Source organism: Astyanax mexicanus, chromosome 9 (assembly GCF_023375975.1).
Source record: "Astyanax mexicanus isolate ESR-SI-001 chromosome 9, AstMex3_surface, whole genome shotgun sequence".
Classification (NCBI taxonomy): Eukaryota; Metazoa; Chordata; class Actinopteri; order Characiformes; family Acestrorhamphidae; genus Astyanax; species Astyanax mexicanus.
The window spans coordinates 13,786,953-13,796,981 of NC_064416.1; the positions used below are offsets into that span (position 1 = coordinate 13,786,953).

A 10,029-nucleotide genomic window follows, 5' to 3' on the forward strand; every position below is an offset into this window, starting at 1 on the left:
AGCTGCATGGCACAGTTTTAGCTGTATGTCAGTAAAATTTATGTCTATATTGGGTGAACCATGGCAGTTGCAGACATTTTTATACAGTTTCTCCATCTGAGTGGACCAAAAGTACTTGGCCTAAAACATAATCTTAAATTAGACTGTCATGTTTAGTGGTTGGTCAGTGACCGCTTGAAATGTATGACTAGATGCCAGGTGAGGGTCAATAAAGCATATTGTGCAATTATTTGTAGTCACTTCTTGTTTCGAGGATAGTCCACACTAAAAATATATTAAAGACTATACAGCAAAGTCAGTATATTTAGCCAAATGAGATGATATTCTAATGTGATATTATTGTTAAAACTGTTGTAAGAATATAGTTAATTCTGATTTTGCTATTGTTGTTTCTAGATCAAAGTAGATACTGTGGGAATGAACAGTATGTTTATGACTTAATTGCAATGCATTTTTTATGAATGACTTTGCCACTCAACAGACTAATGTTTTTGGATGGATGCACACTGAACAAAAACAGTTATTTTAGAAATATTCTTCAGGTTGTTTACCTGAGCTCATCGCCATCCATGTTCTGTCTAAAATGCTTCGGTGCACTTTAGAATACATCCTTAACAATTGTACTAAATAGTAATACTGCACATTAAATTGTCTCTGTTAGTGCTCTGAATGCAATTATCTACTTCCTTTTGTAGTCAATTAAAAAAAATATAACTCCTAACATTTCCATTTGTTTTCGATTGCTAGAACGAAGTGAAGATGAACAGGATAGAATGGCTACCAGTCAACCAGAGGTATCAAAAAATGAAAAGCAGCCTTTAGAAGATGCAGAATCCACCAAGGAAAACACTGCTGCCTTCCCCTGCTGGCAGAAAGGCTGTAACAAAGTCCTTACTTCATCTAGTGCTCTGCAGACGCACGTCAACCATGTTCACAGCCAGAAGCCTCAAAATCCGATTTCTGATCGCCACGTCTACAAATACCGTTGCAGTCAGTGCAGCCTTGCCTTTAAAACTGCAGAAAAACTGCAGCTGCATTCTCAATACCATGCCATTAGGGCTGCCACCATGTGCTGCCTCTGCCATCGCAACTTCCGTACACTGCAGGCCCTGCAGAAGCACTTGGAGACTAGTCATCTGGAGCTGAGTGAGGCCCAACTGCAGCAACTCTGTGGAAGTCTGCTTATGACTGCAGACCTTCTAGGCACTGAAGGCCTTGTTGAAGAACAGGGAACACTTGAAGAGGAGAGAGTGAAAGAAGATGAAGAAAGTGATGTTGAGGAGAAAGTAAATCCTGTGGAAAGTGATGTGGGTTTAGGCAGAGAGGAGGTTGAAGCAAATTCTAAGCAGGCTGTAATTCCCCACAGAAAAGGCCCAAACCTTTCAACTGAGAAGTTTCTGGATCCATCAAGACCTTTTAAATGCACAGTCTGCAAGGAATCTTTCACCCAAAAGAACATCCTCCTGGTACACTATAACTCCGTCTCCCACTTGCACAAAGTTAAGCGCTCTGTGCAGGACTCTTCCACTGGTCTGCCAGAGACTGTCAGCAGCAGCACTACCACTGACCACAAACCCTTCAAGTGTAGCATTTGCAATGTAGCCTACAGTCAGAGTTCCACCTTAGAGATCCATATGCGATCTGTCCTACATCAAACCAAAGCTCGTGCAGCCAAACTTGACTCATCAGGAGCTAACCCAGCTCCTGTTAACTCTATGCTTGGTAAGGCATTTTCCTTAACTGGTAATACAGCAGTTAACTCCCCCACAGCCTCGAAATCCATGACTGCTATGAACTCAAGTGGCACTTCAACTCTCAGCCTGAACCACCAACAGGGCACTGAAGACAATGTGTCGTCAAGCCAAAATTCCAGTCATTCCTCAACAAGCGAAGAGGCCAAGACTAAACACTTAGTTGACATGATGGCTTCAACCACTAAGCAACAGCAGAAGATGTTACAACAACAGCAGCAGCAGTTAGTGCAAGCCCAAGCTCAGATTCAGCAGGAACTTCAGAAGAAAGCAGCTCTCCTTCAGTCGCATTTGTTCAATCCAGCACTTCTTCACCACTTTCCCATCTCAACAGATGCTCTCCTTCCACTGCAGCAGCAACAGCAGCTGCTTCTTCCTTTTCTCATCCCAGGAGGGGAGTTCCAGATTAACCCTGAGCTAAATGTAAAAAGCCCAGGCTTAAACATTAGCACAGCAAAAGCTGTCCCATCAGAAGATTGCTCTGAGTCGGCACAACAGGCTAGCCTTTCATCTTCTTCTAAACAGACACTAAACAGAGATGTATCTCATATGCCTCTTCAGTCACTCTCTGTGGCTCCTGAGAAGAAACTTCCTGTTCTTCAGCAAGCTAATGGACAGATATTGACCCCTGATCCTGAGAGTAACAAAGGCATGGATTTACAAAGCAATAACAAAGCAACAAGTGAGGTGGATGAGTCAGCCTCTCAAGATAATATGAATAACTTCAAAGCACAAGAAGACCTTGATGAAGAGGTTTCCAGCAGTGGAGAATTTTTCACAGTGTTCATTCCACCACGAGTAGCTCATAATGCTCCTGGAAATGTTTCCAAAGCATTGCTGGAGAACATAGGATTTGAGTTAGTCATGCACTTCAATGAAAACAAGCAACAGTGTCAAAAGACTGAGGTCCTACCAAATGAAGAGACTATGTCCAACGCCAAAGAGGAGGATGATTCTGAGGTCAAAGGGAAGCTGGAATGCGAATCCTGTGGGAAGCTTTTTTCAAACACATTGATACTGAAAAGTCACAAAGAGCACATCCATCAGTCCATTTTTCCAATACAGTCATTAGAGAAATTTGCCAAAGACTACAGACAACAATATGACAAACAATTTCCATGTAGGCCTCCAACTCCTGAGGCTTCTCCGTCTCCACCTTCTCCTACTACACCTCCTCCTCTTCCCCAGTCAGCAGAAGCAACTCACCAAAAGCCAGTGTCATCAATTCCTGTTACAGCACCCACTGTTACTCCTCCTGCAGTCTCCACTCCCCAAGTTCCATTAGCTCCAATTCCCTTACCAATTGACTTGCCACTCTTCCCTCCACTCATGATGCATCCCATGCCTCTGCAGGGTCTGCCCCCTCCACTACCTGTACATCTGCCCTCTGTTGAGACTGGACTCACACCTGACTTAACTCAGCTCTATCAGCATCAGTTAACTCCTGCCATGATGCAGCAGCAGCAGCAGGGTAAAAGACCTCGCACCAGGATCACAGATGACCAGCTAAGAATTCTGCGGCAGTATTTTGACATCAATAACTCTCCAAACGAAGACCAAATCCACGAAATGGCCAACAAATCGGGTCTCCCGCAGAAAGTTATTAAGCACTGGTTCAGAAATACACTGTTCAAGGAACGCCAGCGCAATAAAGACTCTCCATACAATTTCAGCAATCCACCCATCACCACACTGGAAGATGTCAAAGTGGATTCCAGGCCATCCTCTCCTGAACCTCTAAGGCATGAGTATTCTGGGGGAAGGAGGTCTTCAAGAACCAGGTTTTCTGACTACCAGCTGAGGGCCCTGCAAGATTTCTTTGATGCAAATGCTTATCCTAAAGATGATGAATTTGAGCAACTCTCAAACCTCTTAAATCTTTCCACTCGTGTCATTGTCGTGTGGTTTCAAAATGCTCGTCAGAAAGCTCGGAAGAACTATGAGAACCAGGAAGAGGGAGCGAAAGAAAGTGAACATCGAGAGTTTTCCAATGATCGCTATAGGCGTACCTCGAACAACAACTATGAGTGTAAGAAATGCAGCACAGTGTTTCAACGCATTTTTGATCTTATCAACCATCAGAAGAAAGTTTGCTATAAAGATGATGATGAGGAATTGCTTGGTGAGCAGAATGATCTATTTATAGATCCTAAATCTTACAGTCCATCTGAAGCCACTCCAGCTCCCTCCTGCTCCAGCCTCTCAAATGATACTGAGCCCCCTATGGATGTAAAGTCTACAGATAAACAGCAGATAGACCCTGAGCAGCCACATCAAGATGCCACCATTTCTGATTCCCTTACTGAGGATATCAAACAGGAAATACCTTGTGACCCTGAACCATGTCCTGGTGACTCAAAGCTTAATGAGTCAAATCCAGCCCCAAAGCTGTCCAACAAAGAGATGGAACAAGCAAGTGCTACAAAATTTTCCTCACCCACCATTCAGCAAAGCAAAAAATCAAACCCGTCAGTCACCCAGCCAAGTCCAGTTCCATCACAGAGCTCTCAGAAAAGTTTTACCTCTCTGGCAAGTCCTTCTCCTCAGCAACACCTAAAGCCATCACAGCCGGTGACTCCTTACCACTGCATTCAGTGCAAGTTGAGCTTCCCCTCTTTTGAGCACTGGCAAGAGCATCAACAGATGCACTTCCTTGTTGCCCAAAACCATTTTGTTGCCCCACAGTTCTTGGACCACCCTGTGGACATTCCTCTTATGCTTTTTGATCCATCCAATCCACTGCTGGCCAGGCAGGTACTTTCTGGAGCTTTTCCACAGATCTCAGCCAGTTCACCTTCAGTTGCAGCAATTCCTGACTCAACCATAAACTCACTGAAGAGGAAACTTGAGCAGAAATCTGGAAACAGTTCTGTGGAAAATGACTGGGAGAACAATGGCGATGATTCCCAGAGAGACAAACGCATGAGGACCACAATTACTCCAGAACAACTGGAGGTGTTATATCAGAAATATCTCTTGGATTCCAATCCTACACGTCAAATGCTTGACCACATTTCCCAGGAAGTGGGCCTCAAAAAACGTGTGGTACAGGTCTGGTTCCAGAATACTCGAGCTCGTGAAAGAAAAGGCCAGTTTCGTGCTTTGGGACCAGTGCAAGCCCACCGACGCTGTCCATTCTGTCGAGCTCTCTTTAAAGCACAGACTGCCCTTGATGCTCACATACGCTCACGTCACTGGCATGAAGCAAAGAGTGCAGGATACAGCATGGCAATAGCTGGTATGACTCAAGATCAGGAAGGCTCTCAGTTCAAAATGGATCCGTTTAATTTTTCCAACTGTTCACAGATGCCAAACCCAGGTGACGGTTTGAGTTGCCCAGAGTCCCCAACAAGTAAAAGCTTAGATCTGTCCTCGCATCAGCAGCGTTTGAGTCCAAAGCCACTGAAGAGTGGGGGATTGAATGACTTTGAAGGATCTCTTACAGCTCAAGAGACTTTTGAACGAAGCAAAGATAACTATGAGGTTGCATCTATGAACTTAGCCCACAATGGAACCATGACTCATGAAGAAAATTACTCTGCTGAGGGAAAACCCAATAGCATTGATCAGTTGTCTTGTAGCTCTGAGAGAGAGGCCTCTTCAGAAAATGAAGACAAGATATCTTCAGGGTTGGTTAGCCCTGCAATGAGTTTTAGTGCTAAGGATTTCGAAAACGATTTGGTCTTGGATTACAGTGAGAACTCAAGCTTAGCAGACCCTGCCTCTCCCTGCCCTGGAGGATCCCACAGTCAAAGCTTTGAGATTGACAAGCATGGCCACAAACGCTACCGAACCCAGCTAAACAATCTGCAAGTGAAAGTACTTAAAGCCTGCTTCAGTGACTACAAAACCCCCACCATGCTGGAGTGTGAAGCGCTGGGAAATGACATTGGACTTGCCAAGAGAGTAGTGCAGGTGTGGTTTCAGAACGCCCGTGCCAAGGAGAAAAAGGCAAAGCTCAGCCTCGCAAAGCAGTTCGGCACAGAAAGCACATGTAAAGAGAGACCCAAGACAGAATGCACTCTGTGCTCTGTGAAGTACAGCGGTTGTCTCTCGGTGCGGGACCATGTGTTCTCCTCACAGCATCTTGCTAAAGTGAAAGAAGCTTTGGGAGGACAAATGGACAGAGACCGGGAGTGTATGGACCCTACAAGTGTTTGCCAACTGATGACTCCTCAAGGCATGGATCAGCTGAAAAGGGCAAGTGAGGTCTTGTCGGGAATCCAACCACAGTCTGCAGAGACGTCAGGGGGCTTTGCTCACAGTACCCCTCAGTATTTTAACTTATCCACTGCTAGCATACCAGGGATTGGCAGTTCACCAGTAGCAAGCATCTCTTCAACAAAATCAGGTATTGTGTGTACTTTATGTAATTTAATGTAATGTATTAAAATATGTTAAGCTTTGTTGTATGTTACATATTCCTGTGATTGATTGTATGCTCTTGATTATATGTTTTTTTAGATCCTAGTGATGCCTCCTCAAGTGGACTGATCGGCAAACATATGCCATCCTCCTCTTCCTCCATGTTAGCTACCATTGATAAAGACCAAGTTAGCACAACCAACTCTGTCTTAACCCCAAAGACATCAGAGTTGGCCTCACATCTCCAGTTTTCCAAAGAGAGTAACTCCGAGAATCCCACTGAAAAGGTAGAGAGGGCTCCTGTTGGCAGTGCTACTCATTCCAGCTCTTCTTCCACCAATAAAGAAAAGCAAGAGTCTTTCACACCAGCGACAACTACACCAAAACCTGACAAAGAGTATACCATGGAAGCAGCTCAGCTACTAGCTCTGCAAGCAGCAGGGGCCACAGATCAGTCTGCCCTGCTCCAAAATTCCCTCCTTCCCTGTCTTATTCCAGGGTTCCCTCCAATCTTCCCACCTCAGATCCCCACAGCTCTTACTGGAAGCTTTCTGCAGCCAATGTTTGGCATGGAAGGCATGTTCCCATATAGCCCAGTCTTGCCACAGGCTCTAATGGGCTTGTCCCCAGGTTCCATTCTCCAACAGTATCAGCACAATTTGCAGGGCGCACTGATGCATCACCGGCTGCAGCTCCAACAGAAACAGCTACTGCAGCAACCACAGAAAATTAAAGCCAGCCAAGTCTCTGTTCCAGCTCACTCTCAGGACCTTGCTTATAACAAAGAGCTCGTCCTGGACGCGTCCAAACCTGAAGACGTTCAAGGCACTAAGAAGCTGGATGATGGCTTCCTAATGAGCCAATGTATTGTCTCCAAAGGAACGTGCAGAGAGAGGGAGAAGGATGTTTGTCTGTATGATTGCCTTGCCTGCAAGATCTCTCTCAGCGGGAATGAAGAGCTTATCCAGCACCTGGAGGACCCTCTGCACAGACAGAGAGCAGCGGAGCAGCCAAATGCCAAAGAGCATGCTTCTCGTCTATTACCTCACATCAGCCCCTCATCTACCTCGCAGCCAAACCCACCAAGCAACCAGAAATCCCCTCCAGCGTCCCAGCCCAAGCCGTCTGCTCCTGAGACTTCTTCTGCCAATGCTTTCACCCATAGCACTTCAGCCAGTCAGTGTTCCCCAACTCCATCAACCTCTACAGCTTTAACTGGGGTCGCACAAGCGTCCTGTACTCCAGCTTCCCCGTCACTACCAGTTCCCTTACCCTCAACTCTTACCTCAAGCCTAAGTGGTTGTCATCCAAAAACAACAGACTCTACCAATGTTTGTGGTGATAGAGCAGCAGAAGAACAAGAGTCCACATAGTATACTGGAGCTAAAGGCTGAACCCTGACTGTTGCATCTGTAGCTCTACTTTTGCCTGCCTTGGAACAGACTCCTCCATTGTATTGTAAAACAAAAAAAAAGAAGAAGAAGAGAAAAAACAAAAAAACAAAAGTAGGAGGACTGGGAGAGAAAAAGAGAGAGGAAACTCTCAGTATTAGGAGACGTGTGGTGGATTAAAGAAAACATACACAAGATGATAGATATCCCAGCGATAATTTGAAAAGACTTTTAAATGAACTGTATCCTGTAGGATAAAACTTGCATTTCAAATGCTCGTAACCAAAAAAAGAAACGTGTCAGTAGAATGTTTTCCCTTGTCAATATGCTGGTCAACTAAAACTTGAGAATAGGTAAACACTGTTTGGAGACTGAAGTGTGTGCACAGCTATAAGGACTGGAGTAGAACCTAAGATGGTTTTCTGATTACCTAATAACGAACTAACCAAAAGTCTGTTTATTCTTTATTCTATGTTTTAAACACACTCACACAAACACACACACACAGAATAATATAAAATATTGGCTTGCTGAACTAATGTAATGTATTTTAATGTTGTCTACTCTCAGGTCAACATCTATTCCTTACGTTCTGCTTCTGAACATTGGTGTTAAAAACAGCAGTTCTGAGTAGTTCTGATACGTACCAAGAGAAAATAAAAAATCCAAAAGTTAAATTGTTAGGATTGGAAACTTGCTTTTCCTTTTATATTGGACACAAAGAGTATTGCAGACTTTAATTGTGAGAAAAATAGTTTTTGTTTTGTTTTTAAATGGAGATTTAAAAAAAAAAAACTGTGTTAATGATAGATACATGTATTGACATTTTGGTGTTGGTTGAGTAGATGATTGTTGAATTCAAATGACTTAATTGTATGGTAGATTTAAAAAGAAATGACTTGTATATTTAATTTTTGTACCATCCCAAGCAAAGACACTTGTTGAGGTTGTTTTCAGCCATACCAATGTTAACTTTAACTTTACTCCCCCAAACCAACCCAAGCTAGCTGAACATTGTTACTGTACAACCTCCCCTCCTGTGCTGAGCCAAGTTAAAGGACCATATCTGTAAATTAATTAACCGTTAATGCAGATTTAAGACCTTTTTTTGTTGTTTGTTTTTAGATTTATTTGATTTGTGCACTTAATTCCAACTTTTTTAACCCTCTGTACTGTAATTCCTGCTTTTTTACTTTGTCAAAAGTAGTTTCTTATTCTCCTCAACAAAGTATCTTTTTTCCTGAATGTTTCTGCACTTGCCATATGTGGTGACAACAACAATAATGTTACTGATGAAAACAATAATTCCTCACAGTATTGCTTTAAAGGAAAATCCAAAGATAAAGTACCATTGGTGCATACAAAGGATGGGAGAAAAAAAAAACTCTTTATATTTGAGCAAATGTTACTGTTTTTAAGGAATGGAAACCTTTTTAGATGATGGAGCCAGCTATGAGAATACTGTTTAAGAACATTTGTGACCTCATATATAAAACAAACAGAAAACCAAAAACCACAAAGCCTCTCTGCTGAGGGTATGGGACAGCACCGTAGTTCAGCCATTGCAGTTTGTAATATAGATGGTTTTACCTTCTCTGTGACTGGCCTCTTGACCTTTGTTTCTCTTTGTCTGTTTACTTTCTCTCGTTTTTGCTATAAATGTACCGGGGTTTGATTTCTAAGGAAAGACAGTGTGCTGCTAATGTAGTTTTGTATTGATACTAAGATGCATGCTTGATTTTGCTTTCTCGCTGAAGCTTTAACGGCTACAGACAGTAGCCCAAACCCCGCCTCCACTTCGCTGCAGCTCCGCCCACACTCCAAGAACTACTGTGAAGACTGTGAATGAATATCCATTAACCGTGCTCTTTTCTCCTCTTTAAACAACCAATGTTAAAACTGAACCAACTAATGTTGAAAACCAATGATGTTATATTTATACAAAGTTTGCATTCCAAATATCACATTTGTTGTTTCAGTGGATTTTTTTTTTGTTCTTTGGTTTTTTCGTGTTCTCCTGTTCGGAGGAACCGTACCGTGTTCACTCATATCTCGAGTCTGGACTTGCTGTGAAGGACTCTGTTTACTGTATGTGCTCCTGGAAATGTTGTTACTGTTGCGATCGCCAAATAATGTACATGTTCATTATGCACTTGTGTTTATCATGTGAGTCATTGGGCTAGTGTCTCTCCCATCCTCTCTTATACAAGCATTCAAATTCAATAAAGTCTGTTTCGTTTTACTACACCATCTTTAGCTCTCTCCCACAATGCTGTTCCTGGTCTATAAAGTGGTTTAACATACTGTCACAAAAACCTTAGATCTTAACTTTTGCTGTTTTTAAATCACTTATAAAAAGTGAATCTGGAACAATAGGAAGGTTTGAAAATTAGTGAAGTAAAATCTTCATAACGTTTGACTTCCATTAAAAGTTAAAATGTTTTTTCCTTACTTGGTTGTGACAGAGACAATATTTGTATTTAAATTTTTATTGACTATTTAAAAATAAGATATTTTCTTAA

The 10,029-nt window shown here is 42.7% G+C and overlaps 1 protein-coding gene across 1 annotated transcript in view; it reads left to right on the plus strand.

Moving 5' to 3' along the window:
• Window positions 1–9,757, plus strand: part of zfhx3a (zinc finger homeobox 3a) — a 39,123-nt gene extending 29,366 nt beyond the window's left edge. Inside the window, exons 8-9 of the mRNA XM_049483357.1 lie at window positions 748–6,102; window positions 6,216–9,757. Coding sequence (XP_049339314.1) covers window positions 748–6,102; window positions 6,216–7,489 — 6,629 coding nt within the window. The 3' untranslated portion in view covers window positions 7,490–9,757. The remainder of the gene's footprint in view (window positions 1–747; window positions 6,103–6,215) is intronic.
• The last annotated feature ends 272 nt before the right edge of the window (window positions 9,758–10,029 follow it).